At 39.8% G+C, this 20,054-nt stretch overlaps 1 protein-coding gene across 2 annotated transcripts in view; it reads right to left on the bottom strand.

Annotated features, from left to right (window-relative positions):
* The window catches only part of SLC39A10 (solute carrier family 39 member 10), a 149,140-nt gene extending 139,663 nt beyond the window's left edge, over nt 1-9,477 (bottom strand). The window contains exons 1-2 of one of the 2 annotated variants that reach the window (XM_055123220.1): nt 9,325-9,462; nt 4,463-4,586 (exon numbers count right to left, since the gene is read on the bottom strand). Coding sequence is in view for 1 of the 2 variants with exons in the window: in XM_055123218.1 (XP_054979193.1) it covers nt 9,325-9,370 (46 nt within the window). In the remaining variant the exon portion in view is untranslated. Of the gene's footprint in view, nt 1-4,462; nt 4,587-9,324 lie in introns of both variants that reach the window. The other variant, XM_055123218.1, reaches the window with a different exon arrangement.
* Nucleotides 9,478-20,054: the final 10,577 nt, after the last annotated feature.

Genomic DNA, 20,054 nt, shown 5'->3' with positions numbered 1-20,054 from the left:
ATGGATCATGATGGTTATTTTCTACTTTTTGTTTTCATTTTAGAGTCATATCCTACAGTACACAGGGCTTACTCCTGACTCTCCTGGTGAAGCTTGGAGGACCTTTGTGGTACCAGGAATTGAATCCTGATTGGCCTGGTCAAGGTAAATGACATATCCACTTTCTATCTCTCAGGTCCCTACATTAAGTTAAAAACTTAAAAAAAGCAATTTTTTTTTTTTTTTGCTTTTTGTCTGGCGATGCACAGGGGTTACTCCTGGCTCTGCACTCAGGAATTACCCCTGACCGTGCTCAGGAGACCATATGGGATGCTGGGATTTGAACCCGGGTCGGCTGCGTGCAAGGCAAATGCCCTACCCGCTGTGCTATCTCTCCAGCCCCCCGCCCAAAAAAGCAAATTTTAGGGGCTGGAGTGATAGCACAGCAGGTAGGACATCTACCTTGCACGCGGCAGACCTGGGTTCGATTCCCAGCATCCCACATGGTCCCCTGAGCACCGCCAGGAGTAATTCCTGAGTGCAGAGCCAGGACTAACCCCTGTGCATTGCTGGGTGTGACCCAAAAAGCAAAAAAAAAAAAAAAGCGAATTTTAGAGATTTTTGGGGGGTGGGGTTGGGAGGGCTCACATCCAACTGGTTTAACTCGGGGCTTTCTCCTGGCTATTTGCTCAGGGCTCTCTGCTGGTGGTGTTTGGGGGACTATATGTGATGCTAGGGATCAAACCAGGGTTGACTACATGTATGGCAAGCATCTTTATTAATTAGAGATCATTTTATAACAAAATTATTTTATAAGTAGTTTGTTGTTTTACGTAAATAGTCAAAACAGTTTGTGAGACTTCTCAATTTCATTTCAGATCAATACATTTATAGAAATATCAACCAAAAATTTTGGTCACTTTATTGTGCCAAAAATTCTTTTGTGTCTAAAACATTTTTTGTGTAGAATGTATTTTGCAAACACCTGACTTTTTTAACTATCTTTGACTATTTCAGATCTCCTACCAATATATTTTGTGCAACTGCTCATTAAGTTGCACATATTTCCAAATTTGAATAGCTGTTTTAACACCTTTGCTATTAGCTTTACCAGTACCAACATCTTCTGAGGATGTTTTGCTCATCTTCTGCTTCAGCAAATGTTTTATTGTTTCAGTAGCATTTGGTATGGATAGTTATCTGGAATTTGCAGCTGAAGCATATAAATTTCTTATTTTTTAAAAGACTCCTTGGTCCAAACTCTGAGCCAGGCTGTTTTCACTCGGGGAGCCCCAGAGGGGGGTGAGTGAGAACCCTTGCTGCCCCAAGGAACCCAGCCCTGACAGCTGACCTCCACTACCCAACCGCTGCCATGCTCCAGGCTGCTTTTGGGACCACACGACACACTATAAGACACTTCCTACCCATTTTCCATAATTACCACACCATATTTGATGGACTTCAGACAGTAGGCAACAAATCATAAAGAGTAATACACACACAAATATATACACACACGTAGCTCTCAGAGAGCCCAGCAAGCTATCTGTGGCGTATTTGATATGCCAAAAACAGTAACGATGGGTCTCATTCCCCTGACCCTGAAAGAACCTCCAATTGTTGGGAAAGACGAGTAAGGAGAGGCTGCTAAAATTTCAGGGCTAGAAGGAATGGAGATGTTACTGATGCCTGCTTGAGTAAATCAACAAACAACAGGACGACAGTGATGACAGTGATAGTGATTTTTTTAAAAAAGTCATTCATAAATCATAAATGATGATAATAAAAGCTTGAGTTAATTTTTGCTAGGTTTATCTCTGAATATCTATGTGAAAGAAAACAACATTTAACTCTTCCTAAAACATTTAAATATATCTGCACATGTAATTTAAATTGTCTAGGTAGTTGACAGAATATGCACTCATATTTAAAGAAGATTTTTTATAGAATCTGGGGACAGAAAACCACAGCTTGCTTTACCATGGCACAGAAATATATTACCTCAAGAATGGAAGGAAACATGACAATATAACTAATTATAAATCTATTTTAGAAAATATATTCATATTCTTAGTAAGTTATCTAATAATATAGAATGTTACATAGATGCTGAGATTTTGTGACTTTAAATTCTGTCCTCTCACTGTGTCATTTCTTTTAATCTTTCAGAACACTACCTTAAAAAATATTTTTGTCACTTTTTTTCTTTTTGGTTTTGTTACTTATTTTGATACCATGCTTAAGCTTTTGATCTGAATTCTGTTCATCTGTATCTCCTTTTAAAATATGACTCTTTCTTTACTATTTGGAACTAGGTTTGATTAAAAAACTTTGGTGACACTGAGAAGATACCTCAAGGTGTTGGAGCATACGCCCTTGTATTTGGGGGAACTTGGTGTGGTCCCCAAAGCACATGATTCTCTGTGCACTGCCAGGAGTGACTCTTGAGCAATTTCTCCTACCATGTCCACCTCCAGTTACACTGGAGCACCAGTGGATATGGCCCCCACCCCAAAATGACAGTAACAATTACTTTTTTTTCATATGGGCAAGATATTAGATATTTTAATCTTGGAAATGTTTTTTTCTTTTGAACTAGTAACCTTCTTGCTCTGACTCTAAATTTTCCTCCTTTCTTTCTTCCTTCCTCTTTCCTTCCTCCCTACTTATTCTCATTCTCTCTCTTCTTGAAGGAAGTTGGCTTAAGGGAAGCAATCACTGAGTACTAAATCATTAAGGACCATTAGAGATGACAAACGAGTTTAATTTATATCTGAGGTAATAAATATTATGCATCCTATTGACTTCAAACACCAGGCATATGACAAGTAGCCAAAGATTGCTGAAAATCCCACTGCTTGTTAGGAGACTGCTTAGATCAATGTACAGGACCTCGGGAGAAATGTGCTGTGATAAATCTTCACTTGGAACTCTAACACATGGTGAGCAAGAGTTAAACCAATCTCTACTGTGCAAAAAGGAGAAGTTCATCCTCTTAATTTATTGATGGCTGAGTATGGTTAGAGGTCAAAACAGGAAGTGCCATTGTTAACGGCAGAAACATGAAAGTCTGTTCTTAAAAACATCTTGAACTTTCTTCCCCAGGAGGACATTTTGAATGTGGGAACTTTGGGTGGGACCATATGGCTTCCTGCGTTCTCTTCAAAGTAGTAAAGTTTGTTTTTGTTTTAAAATGCTTAAAGGAAAGATATTTGCCATTTCAGAAGAGAACAACATGCAGTTCCTTTTTGATTTTTATGAGCAGCTGTGATTATTTGTCATATGTGGCTAAAAAATAACCAGTACACTTGAAAAGCCATTTTATTTTTAGAGAAAAACCTCAGCACACTTTCAAAAATAAAAAAAAAACACAAAACACAAACCTCCTCCAAACCCCAAACAAAGCAAAAAAGATTTGTCTAAGGCTAAAATGTGAAATGTGCATATACTCTCAAAACGAAGACCATTTTTTTTATATTTTGTGTAGGAACACTGCTATTTATTCAACCATTGCTTAAGCTGATTGAATTGGGCATGAACTCCACATTACTTTTTAAAAATATTGTTTAAATTTTATAAGTTAGTTCACAATGTTTGATCACATTCAATGTTCAAACACTAATCCCACAACCATTACGCCTTCCCATCACCAAATTCGAGATGTTTGCATCCCAAACCCCAATCCCTGTCCCAAAACACAACCGAAATAATATATACGAAGACCATTTTTTACAAATACAAATATACTGATGATGAAAGGCTAAGATTTTATACATTAAGATTTCTGGAACTCGTGAAGCAGAATTCCACTTCCTATGTACCTTGGTGTACAGATAAATTGTTCTTATAACTTATGAACATGAGTTTCCTAAAATAGTATTTCAAACATAGAAAATAAAGTCATAAATATGAGAAAATAAAGGGAAAATAAGAAAAAAATGTAGTAAGTAGATAACATTAGATTTTAAACTTTCATTGCTTACCTTTCAAGTGTTCTCTCAGCCCATGTGTGATGGTAAACAATGGCAACTTAAGGAGCCAGAGTGATAGTACAGAAGGTAGGGCACTTACTTTGCATATGACGGACACGCAGTCTATCCCCAGCACAGCATTTGGTACTCTGAGTTCTGCTAAAAGTGATTCCTGAGTGTAGAGTCAGGAGTAATTCCTATGCATGGCTAAGTGTGGAACCCCCTCCCCCAACACACACACACACAACCTGAACCTCTCCACATGCATGTTGACTAAGAACACATATAAGCATACTTTTTGAGTGTATAATTAATCCAGGCTATCTTTTCTCTATCCTTATGAAATAGGACTCCTTAAAAATAAGTGTATATCAATATACTAAAGGAACGTTTTTAGCCCAGATTCTTAAATTACTGTGAAACTGTCATCACACTAAAAATATAGCATTATGCAATAACAAATTAAAAGACAAATTTCCCAGATAATGAATCAGAAAATTAAGATAAAATACCTGCTTATACACACCCATATCCAGTCAAGAGCTTGGCAGACAACATCTTTTATCTTTCTTTGTGGTCTTCAATACATTTGACTCCAAAGTTCCTTACTATTGATTTCTGCATGCAGTCTGGGGGCTGAGGGGGAGAGGTTTTCTGACTTTTTGAACATAGAACATGGCATTATTGACTTAAAACAGAGTAAGATTCACTTTGTAAAGGTATTCAGCTATTTTTTGTCTGGTTTTGGTCCTCATGATAGACCACTGCATGCAAGGCAAGCACCCCATTCACTGCAATCTCTCTGGTGTTGTGCCAAATCTTATCCAGAAATTAACTGTCAATGATTTTTGCTTATTTGACCACCAAAGTGTAGAATAATAAAGTTATAGTACCAGAATGAACTTCACAAGAGATTCCTTCCATGTGAATGTATAGAAATTTGCCTGAAATTTCTTTATCTATAGTTAGGAAAAGCAGTAAGAATTAGCAAGTAGAAGGGGGAAGGCTTCACAAATCCAAGTCTTTTTGTTTTGTTTTTGTTTCGGGGACACCCTGGAGGTGCTTAGGGCTCTGAATTTAGGGATCACTCCTGGTGAGTTAAGAGAACCATATGGGATACCTGATTGAACTTACTGGCTGCATGTAAGGCCCATGTCCTACCCACTGTACTATCTCTCTGGTCCCAACCTAGTTTTTGTTTGTTTTAGGCCACACCCAGCAATGCTCAGAGTATATTCCTGACTCTCTGTTCAGGGATCACTCCAGGCAAGCTCCAAGGACTATACTGGGTACCAGAGATTGCACCTAGGTTGACCACATACAAGGCGAGCTCCCTACCTACTGTACTATCAGTCCAGCCCTTCATAGGTCCAAGTCTAATGTGATCAAGAGGCCATTTCATTTGGCCTTTCACTGTTCCTCTCTACAAGAGCATGGTGCTTCTGTCTTTTAGGGATGGTGTGGGGTCCACATCCAGCTGTGCTCAGGACATGCTGCTGGCTCTGCACTCCAAGATCACTCTAGTGGGCTCAAGTGACCACATAAGTACCAGGGATTATACCTAGGCCAGCTGCTTACAAGGCATACACCTTACCTGCAGTACTTTCTCTCCAGCCACACAACTGGAATTTTTACATAAAAAGGATAAATTGAAAGAAAGGAAGTACTAACTGCACGACCAAAGTTGTTTTATAACCGTGGTTTTTTTTTTCCTTCTTTTTTGTTGATCTTTCAGGTTGTGTTCAGTGGGCTCAGGGACCATTTCTGGAAATATTTGGCCAAGTAGGCCCAAGAGATCCAACCTTAAGGCCAGTATTAGAGAATTGCTTGGGCCCAGCAGTGCTGGGTTCCATGTAGAACTTATGTAGAAGGTGAAGGGAACATGTGGTCTACGCACTGACTTCTGAACACTGAAGTATCTCTTGGGACCCTAAACTGTGACATTCTTTTGGGGATGAATAAAATGCTTTCAAAATTTTTGTTTAGGCTCTTGGAGTAGAACCCAACAATTATTCGAACTAAAGTTTGAAAACTGCTTCAGTAGAACAAAGAAACGTTACCTTTCTCCTTCAGGCCTTCTTTTTAAAAATTTTTTTTAATTTAATTTTATTTTTTTGAATCACTGTGACAAAAGTTACAAAGCTTTCAGGTTAAAGTCTCAGTTATATAATGATCAAACCCCCATCCCTTCACCAGTGCACCTGTTCCCCCACCAAGAACCCCAATATAACCCCTTTCCACCCCCCTACCTCCACCCCACCCCCTGCACCTGAGTGGCCAATGATATTCACTTTATTCTCTCTATACTTTGGATACATTCAATATTTCAACAGAGAACTGACTATTATTATTTGGAATTTTCCCCCAACAATCAAACCTGCTGAAAAGGAATCATTTGATAGTTTGTTTTCTATTGCTGAGAATGAAGATTATAGAAGCTCTCGAGGCTGCTCTTGCATGTGTTTTTGGATTTCTGTTGTTTTAGCTCAGTTTACAGTCTAGATGCATTTCTGTAAGTCTCTGAGTGCCAAAATGGGTTAGTAGACCTCCTGGATCATAGTCTTTCTCTCCTTCAGGCCTTCTTACTGAAGTTCTTATTGCCTTCTGTTCTATCACCACTCTCTTATAGAGGAGCAGTGTTAAGGTCTGTTGCATGTGAATAAGAAGATTTGATTATGTGTATAAAAGCCAGTATTCGGTTACTGTGGAGGTGGGGATTTTTTGTGGGAGGGTGTAGCTTTTTTTGGATCACAACCCATGCTGTTTAAGGATTATTGTTGGCTCTGCATTCAGAAATTACTCCTGGTGGTGCTCGGGGGACCATCTGGGATGCCAGGGATTGAACCCTGGTTGGCCAGGTGCAAGGCAAATGCCCTACCCACTGTATTATTGCTCTGGCCCCCTGTGGAGATTTTATAAGAATGTAACCCTTAATATGAAGATGGGCAAACATTATAACCAACTGTAGCTCAGCTATAGTGACAATTCAAAGCTAAGGTACCCTTGCAAGCCATGGGGATGATCTCAGGCTAACATATCCCAGCACCTCAGGTTGCTAAGTTCTACTCTTATTTTGATTTCAAAGGAGATGTTTTAAGATTTGTTAAAACTTTTTATTTTTTAAAATTTTATTTATTTATTATTTTTCGCTTTTGGGGTCACACCCAGGAATTCACAGGGGTTACTCCTGGTTCATGCACTCAGGAATTACTCTTGGTGTTGCTTGGGGGATCATATGGGATGCTGGGAATCGAACACGGGTCAGCTGAGTGCAAGGCAAATGCCCTACCTGCTGTGCTATTGCTCCAGGCCCTAAAAATTTTTAAATAATACAAACTATAAAGGTATCAGTAAAAAGAAAAAAATAAAGCATACTTTAACAGACAAGAATCACCTATAATCTTACCATCTAGGAAGAGCTTACAAACTTACAAACTCTTCTGAAAATTTATAGATTTTTTAAATGACATTATGTTGCACATACTATTTTGTAACTTTTTCATTAACAATATCATGACAATCCTTTGTCAAAAATATTTTCACATCGTTTAAAATGGTTGTCATTCATATGTGCTACATTTTATTAAACTATTGAATTTTTCTAGGTTGTTTCCAGTTTTACACTAATGAACTGCTTTAAAGAAAAAAAATTCTGTTTAGGGGTCAGAGCAAGAGCACAGAAGGTATTTGCCATGCATGATTCTGGGTACCACATTTGGTCTCCCAAGCTCTGCCAGGTGTGATCCCTGCACACATCACTGGGTGTGGCTAAAAACCAAACAAAAGTTTGCTCAGGAGAAAAAAAAGCATTTTAGAGTGTGTAATTATTTTAATGTCGAATTATATCTTTTAAACCTCCACTGGATAAGGCCTAGAATCACAGCTTGAATTATTAGCGCAGAGTTAGAACCTCAGTTGTGCATTTCATTTCCTAACCTCAGAGAACTCCTTATTCTCTTTCTGTTTAGGTCTCTCTGTCTTTCTAGTTTTTTCTCCCTCTTCCCTCTTATCTCTCCTTTCCTTCCCTGCCTCTCCTGTGATTATTTCTGATTATAAGAAACTAAAGACTTTCGGAGAGCAAATTTAGAATTCTATTTAAATATCTTTGCATCCAGTATTAAACGAATAAATCAGCTAATGTTTGTTTCATGAATGAAGGAAATAAAATACAAAGGTGAAGCAGAAATGTCTTGACAAATAGGAAATGAGTAAATGGAAATGGAACATGGATATTAGAGATAGTAAGCTCCGTAAGTACTGCGTTAAAATTATTTGTTCAGAGGAGGCATTCCCAGCGTTGCTTGGGGTCTGTGCTAGGGTGGGCAGGATGGTGCTGCTGGGTCCAGTGGCGCTGGGGACTGGGTGGGTCATCCTGGCTGTGCTTGTGGTAATCTTGAGGTATGAGGGATTAAAGTCATGTGTGAGAGGCATGCTGTCCTTCTTCTAGTCCCAGAAGTACTGTATTTGGTGGTATGTGTCCATCTATTGAATTTGTTAGTCTCACTACAAATAATACATTTTAACTACTAATTATTATTTGCATATTTACAGGTCACTATGTCAGTCAGCAAGATGTCCTGTGTTATTGACAATGTACATGTTAAAATTCGATCTTCAGTAACATCAGATTATTGTAAGACCACAAATAAAAATGATTATAACTACCTGTCACATTTGGGACAGAACAAAACTGTCGACATCATATTTTAGCTCATATTTATCAATTTTCCTATTTTTGGCTTATTTACTCCTCCTTTATAATTTTCACTGTTTTTTTTAAAGTACCAAATGAACAGTTTATATTGTTGGATCAGTTTAGCTTACTATGACATTTAAAGATTTAGATATGTTGTATTTTATTTTATTTTTGCAATGGCTCTATAAGTAAAGATTTGTAAATGTAACTTGGATATTTAGAGGATACACTAATTTATTTTGAACAATTATTGGGTTCAAGCATTAGCAAGATACACAGACAAAAAGAGTCTTAAAAGAACACACCAAATTTTACAAAGCCAAATCCACAGTCCACAAAAAGAGATGTAATATAAAGGATCCAATTTAGATTCTCTAGATCCTTACTAGAGAAGGAAAGATGGAAAAATCACGCAACATGTAATGTTGCCAATTTACTTACTGATGTCAAGAAACACTACATGATGTCATCTCATGACCAACATCCAAATGATGAATGACAGAAATGACAGGATGAAGAGATGGAGTGTCCAGGGTTTCCTACCTGAAGGAGTAAAACCTTCAGAGAAGATAGGCTGCATTTGAGAGGTAAATTTTATTTCTCCAATCCAGAGTGTATGACAACTTATCACTGATTGTAGCTTGGAGGTTTCTCGCAAAATGCTGTATTGCCACCTACCTCCAGAATCTGCAACACAACTCTTGTTGCCGCTGTCCTTCACCATCCAGTCTCTAGCTGGGCTCAGAAGTGAGGAGAGTTCTTTGAGTTGCAGCCCCCAAATAGTGACAGGTGGTGCAGGATAGGCGCCTCAGAAACCAGTCTCAATAAATAATAAAGAAAAAAATATTTGACTTAAAAAAAGAGAGAGAAAACCAGGATGATATCTGAAACAATCTGCGCTCAATTCCAAATAATTACAACAATAATAAATAAACTGTTGGAAGTTCAAAGAGCAAAACTAAAATAGGGGCCAGAGGAAATTATCTTTGTTTTCATCAGCCGCTAGTGCAGGCATATGCTGTCCTCTCCCTGTTAAAAAAGTCTGAAGGCTGGAGACCCCTCTTTGGATGGTTGTAGCGTTATACTCCATGAAAAATCATTTTTTCCCCAACAATTCTCATCTTTCGTAAACAGATGGCATTGATTTTTATTTTTGAGATAAAGACAACCAACAATCTGTTAACTGTAGAACTCTCATAGTTCAATAGTTTCTTTTGGTTAATTTTTTACAACTAGATCAACTAATGTTGCTATCACAGATACACTTAAGAAAAAGAGATACTGCAGTCTCCACGCATTTCAGATTAAAACGTAATATAAAAAAATGGTAAAATGGGGTGGGGGGAGCTTATCAAAATCTCCAGCTTCAGGTATTTTTTTCTTTTTCTTTTTTCTTGTGGCCAACGTGCTATGATTGCAACACAATGTGTGGAAATTTCATAATCATTATTTTCCCAAATCATGGATACTGAGAAATAGAAACACTGAGCTGGAGTGGATGCATAAGATGTTTATTAAAAAAATTCAACATTCATATCTAACCTTCCTCCCCTCTTCCTTCTTTTGAGGGTGTAGAGGGTTTTGTGCCACATTGCTCCATATTGGAGGGTTACTCCCTTCTCTATGCTAAGGGACCATGTGGAGCTTGGGCTCAAACCTGAGGTTCAAACATGTAGAGCATGGACTCAGCCCTTTGAACTCTCTAGCCCTTTCCTTTTATCTATTGGTTAGTCTTAACCAACACATTTTTTTTTAAATTAAAATGAGACATGGCTAAATAATATTTTTTGAAAATGTTATTATTTCTCTATGTTTAATTTGTGTTAGATTTTATCATTTTTAATAGCTTAGTCTAAGCAAAGAGTTCTTAGTTCAAAATTAGAACCTTCAAGAAAACATTCTGTGCAATTTCCATGCCTTTGGGGGAATTTTTGATGCCTTCAGCCCAATGCATTTCAGGGGAGCCCATTCCCAGCTTTGTTTACATTTAAAATAGTAGCCTGCAGATAATAATGTGGGTCAAAGTGAATCTGATGTACTAAACAGAGAAGAAAAACAGTGCTCCTTCCTCCTTCCTGTGTTCCTCTTTGCTCCAGCAAAACATTGATTCTACTGATCTGATACCCATATGCTTCCTTCACGACTGCAGATCCCAGAGCATTTAATGTTTTCCAGTGAACACTTCTGGAACTAGGGTGGAGATGAGATGGGAATTTCCTCTTGAAAAACAGGAGGTAAAACTGGGCAATTTACTGAAAAGTGAAATGAAGTTTTACAGGAAGAAATTCTGCCTGGGCGTTTGGCTAGCCCTCTCAAGGTTTATACTCCTTATGAGTGATAGTTTGCTTTTGTTTGCTTCAAGAAAAAGCATAAAAGTTAACTATGTGTTGAGTCCCTAAGCACTGCTGGATGTGACAACTCCCAACCACACCACCCCACCCGCCAAAATAGTCAGCTATGTATTAACACTTTTCAACACCTGTGATATTAGGAGCATAAATTTCTTCTTCAGGGTCTCAGGTTTATGATCAAAGATTGTTTTCTTCTATAATGTTTCTTTTCAAAGTGCTTCAGTGTTTTTTTTTTCTGAAGTCATTTTGAGCAACTCTAAAAATTGAAATAGGAATTAAAGCAAAAGTCAAAGATCAGTCAGCCAATTTAATTTTAATCGCAGTAGCAACTTTTATCTTTAAATTTGGTGTTGTTTTCTGTTTTCTTCCTATCTTTTTCACCCCTGGGATTTTTCTAGTTAGAACAGTTTATAATCATTGCTGTTATGCCCACATCCTCTTCTAAAAGAATCTGTTCCTGCCCACAAGCTGCTGAACAGATGGGCCTCGTCATCATTTGTATGATTGTATCAGATGACCCTATTTCTCCAGCTATAGAAAAGGAAGTGAAGTCTTCAGGGACCTACTGTGATGGCCTGATTCACAGGACAGGTCAAGACAGTTATATGCTTACCTTTAGAGAGTTTTGATGTTTGACACAAAAGGAGATTAAAAATTGGAGTTGTAGTCACATATGCTTGGTGTGATATTCCCATAGCAAGCCTCAGTCACGTGTAGATCAAAGTTTTGAGGGAACCCAAAGTGAAACCTTGCCCAAGGAGTGAGAGGGATGTAGAAGACTGAGAAACAGTGAGGAGATGACTAGGAGATGTGGACTTGCTTCTCACCACCCCGGCCTCTTTACACTTTCTAAACAAACCTTATGGTTTTGGGTTAAATTTGGTTCCTGGAATCAATCCCAGCATATGAGGTTGGCTTCCCCATATCAACAAGAAATTCTCACCAGTAGATGAGACTGCTCAACTTCTATTTGCCTGTCTCTACCGAATGAACCTCAGATTTCTCATGTTAGACTTCACATGTCACCTGCAAACCCAGACTTCTGCTCACCTGTTCATCTAACCAACTGATTGTAGGTCTCCTGACTACAGAATGGAAGTCTCATGACCCCTTCTTGGACTGCTGGTGCTGGTTATAGGCTCAGGTTATTTATTACTTGTGCTTCTGACCCACTGGCTATAAATCAGAGGTTCTATGACCTCTGTCTCAGATTCCATTAATTTAGTTGAACAACTCACAGAACTCAGGAAACCTGCTTCCTCACCAGATCAAAGATTTATTACAAAAGTATGTAACTCAAAAACAGCCATATGGAAGTGATGCATCAGGTGAGGCATAGACAAAGGTTGCAAAGCTTTCAAAACTTCTAATTTAGGCATTCCGTTCTCCCATTCCCTTCACCTGGTCTCCAACTTGGGACATCTCCAAAGTTATTTGGTTTAAATATATATATTATTTGCTTAATTTTTTGTTTTATTTTTGGGTCAAACCCAGAGATATTCAGGGCTTACCCCTGACTTTGTGCTCAGGAATCACTCCTGGTAGTGCTCAGGGGACCATCTGTGGTACCTGGGATGGAACCCAGCTTGGCACCTTACGGATATATTATCTCATGGGCATTATTTTTAATTTTTTTTTTTGCCTTTTGGGTCACACCCGGCAATGCACAGGGGTCATTCCTGGCTCATGCACTCAGGAATTACCCCTGGCGGTGCTCAGGGGACCATATGGGATGCTGGGATTCGAACCCGGGTTGGCCGCGTGCAAGGCAAATGCCCTACCCGCTGTGCTATCACTCCAGCCCCTATTTTTAATTTTTTGATTCAGACCCAGTGGAACTCAGTGCTACTCCTGGATCTATACTTGGGGGTCACTCCTGACAGTGCTCAATAACCATGTAGTACCAAGAATGTGAACCTCTTGCATGCAAGGCACATGTACTTAACCCACTGAAAGATCTCTTCTGCTCCTTCTTTATTTTGCTCCCCCATTCCTCTCCATTGTTGTGATGACTGGTGGTTGCACACTTGCCTGGCTGTAGTGCTTACACATTTTCAGCTATGGTACTCACATGGGTGCAGGAGTCGGGGAGCAGGGTCTGCATATCAGGTTGAGGTGCTCCCTGAGATTTGCACTCCTTAACTGGTGATGCTGGCACATGTGCTTTCTGGGCGAGCACTCTCAATTGAGGTTCAGTAGGGCCTGCTAGGGGAGGTGATTGCTGCAGTGCTCACCAGAGATTACACTTCTTGGCCATGGTGCTCACATATCTTTTTAGTTGTGCTTATTGGGAGTTGCACCCTTTTTTTGTGGTGCTTAGATACACATGGCTGCAGTGTGGACAGAAATCACTTGGTGGTACCACGGGTCACAGACAGCAGAGCTACCTGCATCCCATTCAGCCCATCTAGTACTTGCGATCATATATCTGCCAAATATATATATATAATGATTTATACATACTTATATATGTGTGTATATATACATATACACACATATATAAACATATATATGTATGATACTGGTATATATGCATATACACATATATGTATATACACACATATATGTATATACATATTATATTGGTATAAATATATATACATATATGTATATACACATATATGTATATATATTTATACCAATATAATCACTCATCATCACTGTCCTCCCATTGATCATCGATTTGTTTGGGTGGGTGCCAGTAATGTCTCCATTCGTCTTAACCCTGAGATTTTAGCAGCTTCTCTTTACTTGTTCTTCACAGCGGTGCTGCATTGGAGGCTCTTTCGGGGTAAGGGGAATGAGACCCATCATTGTTACTGGTTTGGGCATATGAATATGCCATGGGGAACTTGCCAGGCTCTCCCATGTGGGCAGGATGCTCTCTGTACCTTGCCACGTTCTCTGACAGGGAGAACTAGGCTATAAGAGGTCGTGCTGCCCAATATCAGGATACATCTATCTGTACCCTAATTCACTTTACTATTTCCTGGGTTCTTTGGGATATAAGCAAATAATTATGGATGGAGACTAGATATTTCAGGAAGTATATTATGATCATCTGAATGAGTACACACACACACACACACACACACAGTGCGACTCAGTGACTTAAAATAGCAGCATTGCAAGTGTGAGGTTGAGAATTTGATTCCCAACTCTGTCCACATGTGCTGAATACAGTTCCTGATTTTAGGGTCTGTCAGCTCAGCTGTTTGTGATCACTGGTACTGCAAGCAATTTTGGGCCCATATTTGATGATATCTCAAAACAGTTGAAGTCCAAAGGTTTGGTTGAATCCTAAGATTCATGAGATTCATTGATTCATTGATGAGAGCAAGGCAGTCTTTTCAGCTTTTTTTTTTTTTTGTAGGGAGAATACATGGCTTTGTACTCAGGAGTTATCGCTGTTGGTACTCGAACCTGGATCTGCCCCATGCAAGGCAAATGCTCTATCTGCTGTACTCTCTCTAGCCTTTCCAGCTTCATTTTTAAATGGCTATATTTATGTCAGTGTTCTTTTTGTTTTTATTTTATGTAACAACATGGTTTGGGATGGACTGTTCAGCTCCACAGGTGAGTCTAGATTTTCTTGAGCCAATCAACAATATCACATCTCCTGTTCATGTGAATAGTTCAAGCTAGGTAGATGAGTCAACTAGAGACAAGGAGGATAAGGAGAAAGTTGCAGGTGCATTAGGGGAAGGAAAGTTTTATCCATGGAAGTGGCTTCAGAAGTACTATTGGCTTTTGTTGATAGAAACTTAGAAGCATATAATGCTGGATGTTTCTGTTTGAACAATATTAGAAGAAACAAACCTCAAATGAAAAAAGAACACTGAGAGTGTCTGTGTTGCAAGCCATAATACCAAAAAGTAGAGAGAGAGTATGGGAAATATTGTCTGCCATAGAGGCAGGGGGAGGGTGGGAAGGGGGGGCATACCCGGGATATTGGTGGTGGGGAATGTGCACTGGTGGAAGTATGGGTGTTTGATCATTGTGAGATTGTAACCCAAACATGAAAGCTTGTAACTATCTCATGGTGATTCAATAAAATTAAAAAAAAAAGAAAAAAGAACACTAAGAAAGAAAATTTCAACTGAAAAAGAGCCACTGTTTTGTTTAAATCTAGCCCTTTTTTTTCAGTTTATAAACTAATAACCCTTTTATGTTTACATAATTTGGTTGGACTATTTTCTTACTTGGGCTGGAGCGATAGCACAGTGAGGAGGGTGTTTGCCTTGCACGCGGCTGACCAGGGTTTGATTCCTCCGTCCTTCTCAGAGAACCTGGCAAGCTAACGAGAGTAACCTGCCTGAACGGCAGAGCCTGGCAAGCTACCCATGGCATGTTCAATATGCCAAAAACAGTAACAAATCTCATAATGGAGACGTTACTGGTGCTGGCTCTGAGCAAATTGATGAACAACGGGATGACAGTACTTTAGACAGTGCTACAGACAGTGCTACAGTGCTATTTTCTTTTCTTTCTTTTCTTCTTTTTGGGTCACACCTGGCGATGCACAGGGGTTACTCCTGGCTTTGCACTCAGGAATTACTCCTGGTGGTGCTCAGGGGACATATTGGATGCTGGGAATCAAACCCAGGTCGGCCACGTGCAAGGCAAACGTCTACCCGCTGTGCTATGGCTCCAGCCCCATACAGTGCTATTTTCTTACTTGTAACTGAAAGCACAAATTTGAGGGATTTTTCTAGGTCTCAGAAGATTAGCAATCCCTTAAATTTAACCTGTCTCCTGGTAGAACAACCGTCGTACTATTTTTCCCATTGTGTTTTTCCTGGTTCTGTGAAAAGTAACATTTTAGAGAAATAACATTTTAGTTTCTATTCATATTTAGACATCATCAGTATCAAGACATCAATATTCATTGACAGCTCCCTCTCTTACTCTTTCAATAAGAGTCTGTAGGGACATGAGTTCCATCATGTGGATGCAGAAAATGAGGAAGAGAGATTTAACTTGTACAAGATTGTAAGTGAGAGGACTGAGACTGGAATGAAAGGTTTACTACTATCACTACCTGATTATTAAGTTATGAGTGATACCTATTTGGCCTGGGTAGGTCAGGAGCATGAAGAATTTCATGGCATGAAGAGAACTTCTGGGAAAATCAAAGAGGTTCCCAACAAGGATGCTGATGACGTGGCTGTGAATGAGAAATGTTTATCTTTCGTTGGCCACTGTTTTGTGTCTTTTGACAGATGAGTCAGATGCTTATATTACTTTAACCAAACACAGACATATATATATATATATTTTTTTATAATACAATATTTTTTTTAAATTTTATTTATTTTTAATTAGAGAATCACTGTGAGGGTACAGTTACAGATTTATACACTTTTGTGCTTATACTTCCCTCATACAAAGTTCGGGAACCCATCCCTTCACCAGTGCCCATTCTCCACCACCCGTAAACCCAGCGTCCCTCCCACCCTCCCCAATCCCATCTCCCCCCCACCCCACCCTGCCACTGTGGCAAGGCATTCCCTTCTGTTCTCTCTCTCTAATTAGCTGTTGTGGTTTGCAATAAAGGTGTTGAGTGGCCGCTGTGCTCAGTCTCTAGCCCTCATTCAGCCCGCAACTCCCTTCCCCCACATGGCCTTCGACTACAAGCGTAGTTGGTGATCGCTTCTCTGAGTTGACCTTTCCCCGGAACGTGAGGCCAGCCTCGAAGCCATGGAGTCAACCTCCTGGTACTTATTTCTACAGTTCTTGGGTGATAGTCTCCCACTCTGATATTCTATATACCATAGATGAGTGCAACCTTTCTATGTCTGTCTCTCTCTTCCTGACTCATTTCACTCAGCATGAAACTTTTCATGCCCATCCACTTAACTACAAAATTCTTGACCTCCTTTTTTCTAACAGCTGCATAGTATTCCATTGTATAGATGTACCAAAGTTTCCTCAACCAGTCATCCGTTCTGGGGCATTCGGGTTTTTTCCAGATTCTGGCTATTGTAAACAGTGCTGCGATAAACATACATGTGCAGATGTTGTTTCGATTGTACTTTTTTGCCTCTCTGGGATATATTCCCAGCAGTGGTATTGCTGGGTCAAATGGGAATTCAATATCTAATTTTTTGAGAATTGTCCAAATTGTTTTCCAGAAGGGCTGAACCAGTCGGCATTCCCACCAGCAGTGAAGAAGGGTCCCTTTCTCCCCACATCCTCTCCAACAGCGGTTGCTTTTGTTCTTTTGGATGTGTGCTAGTCTCTGTGGTGTGAGGTGGTATCTCAAAGTTGTTTTGATCTGCATCTCTCTGATGATTAGTGATGCAGAGCACTTTTTCATGTGCCTTTTGGCCATTCGTATTTCTTCCTTGGTAAAGTTTCTGTTCATTTCTTCGCCCCATTTTTTGATGGGGTTGGATGTTTTCTTCTTGTAGAGTTCAACCAGTGCTTTATATACCATTGATATCAACCCCTTATCTGATGGGTATTGTGTAAATATCCTTTCCCATTCTGTGGATAGTCTTTGGATTCTGGTCACTGTATCTCTTGCGGTGCAGAAGCTTTTTAGTTTAATGTAGTCCCATTTGTTGATCTCTGTTTTTACTAGATTGCTTAGTTCCGTGCCACCTTTGAAGATACCTTTATCTTCAATATCGTGGAGTGTTTCGCCGACCTTGTCTTCAATGTACCTTATGGTTTGTGGTCTAATGTTGAGGTCTTTAATCCATTTTGATCTGACTTTTGTGCATGGTGTCAGGTCAAGGTCTAAACCCATTTTTTTGCATGTGGTTGTCCAGTTGTGCCAGCACCATTTGTTAAAGAGGCTTTCCTTGCTCCACTTCACATCTCTTGCTCCCTTATCAAAGATTAGATGGTCATACATTTGGGGTTGTGTGTAGGGATATTCCACCCTGTTCCATTGGTCTACGGCTCTGCCTTTGTTCCAGTACCATGCTGTTTTAATTGTTACTGCTTTGTAGTAAAGTTTGAGGTTGGGGATGGTGATGCCTCCCATCATCTTTTTCCCAAGAATTGTTTTAGCTATCCTTGGACGTTTGTTATTCCATATGAATTTTAGGATTTCTTGATCCATTTCTTTGAAGAGTGTCATGGGTATATTTATAGGGATCGCATTGAATCTGTATAATGCTTTAGGGAGTATTGCCATTTTGACAACATTGATTCTCCCTATCCACGAGCAGGGTATATGTTTCCATTTCCTCATGTCCTCTTTGATTTCATGGATTAGCGTTATGTACTTTTTTTTGTAAAGGTCTTTTACTTCCTTGGTTAAGCTGATTCCGAGGTACCTGATTTTCTGGGGCACGATTGTGAATGGGATTGCTTTTTTCATGTCCCTTTCCTCTGCCTCATTGTTTGCATATGTGAAGGCCATGGATTTTTGGGTATTGATTTTGTAGCCTGCAACTTTGCTGTATAAGTCTATTGTTTCTAAGAGTTTCTTAGTAGAGGTTTTAGGCTTCTCTAGATATAGTATCATGTCGTCTGCAAATAGTGAGAGTTTGATTTCTTCCCTTCCTATCTGGATGCCCTTAATCTCTTTTTCTTGTCTAATAGCTATCGCAAGTACTTCCAGCACTATATTGAAGAGGAGTGGTGAGAGTGGGCATCCTTGTCTTGTGCCTGATCTCAGAGGAAAGGCCCTTAGTCTTTCCCCGTTGAGGATAATGCTTGCCGTAGGCTTGTGATAGATGGCTTCGACTATCTTGAGGAAAGTTCCTCCAAACCCCATTTTGGCGAGGGTTTTCATCATGAAAGGATGTTGGATCTTGTCAAATGCTTTCTCTGCATCTATTGATATGATCATATGGTTTTTATCTTTACTTTTGTTGATATGCTGGATTATGTTGATTGATTTCCGAATGTTAAACCATCCTTGCATTCCTGGGATGAATCCCACTTGGTCGTGATGTATAATCTTTTTGATGAGTTGTTGGATCCTATTTGCCAGTAGACATATATATTTTTAAATCATATTACCAAAAGCCTTTTCCACTCTGAAAAAGCTCATATTCTCTTTTGAGTACATAGCTTTCTCTTCTCCCCCTTCACATTTATCTAAGTAAATTTCTTTAAGTAAACTTATTTTACTTCAGAGGATTCTATCGTGGAAGAAAATCCCCCCTTTCCCCTGGTTGTTGCTGCTCTTGCAACAGTGGGGGTTGAACGTGCTTAGCTGTGATGCCTGCACAGGTGCTTGCCAGGGGTCGTGTGAGCCTTCGGTTATGGTGGTCCCTCATACTTGGTTGTAGAGTTTGCCATGAGTCATGGTAGTACTCCAACAGCGCTCCCTGAAAACTGTACTCCTGTCCTCAGTGCTTGCATATCTTCAGGTGTGGTGCTTGCTTGCTGGGGGTCACAACTTCCAGTGGGGACGCGCTCACACATCTGGCGGTGTGCCAGAGACTGTGCAGTGACAGAATTCTCAGCCAGCAGCCAGCACTGCATTCAGAAGCAGACAGCGTCAGGGATCACATGGCTTCACACTAGCAGGGCAGCTAGTTTGCCCCTTAGCCAACCCCTGGGTCCACATGAAACTTTTTTTAGTGGGGAGCTACTTTGTTTATGTTTGGGGCCACGAGGGCTTTACCTGACTGTTCTGGACCTCGAGCATGTAAACAGGGGCTCCAGTCCTTTGACCTATCTCCCTGGGATCAAGTGGAAAGTTTATTTGTTTTGGGCCACACCCAGCTGTGCTCAGGGGTTAATCCTGGTTATGTGCTCAGGAATCATTCCCACGAGGGTTTGAGGGACCATATGGGATGCCAGGAACAGAACCTAGGCTGGCTGCATGCAAGGCAAGCACCTTACCAATTCTGTCTCTGACAACTCAGGTGGAAAATTTTTTATTTGTTAAAATGGACACCCCAAATGTCCAACAACAGATGACCACATAAAGAATTTGTGAACTATGTAAACAAAGGAGTACTGTGTAGATGTAAGGAAAGATGAAATTATGCAGTTTGCAAATGTGGATAGAATAGGAATGGAACTAGATGTTAAGCAAAATAAGTCAGTATGAGAAGGAAAAATATCAGATGATCTCACTCATCTGTG

Source organism: Sorex araneus, chromosome X (assembly GCF_027595985.1).
Source record: "Sorex araneus isolate mSorAra2 chromosome X, mSorAra2.pri, whole genome shotgun sequence".
Lineage (NCBI taxonomy): Eukaryota > Metazoa > Chordata > Mammalia > Eulipotyphla > Soricidae > Sorex > Sorex araneus.
The sequence above is the reverse complement of the archived record's forward strand: the minus strand, read 5'-3'. Positions and strand labels throughout refer to the sequence as shown.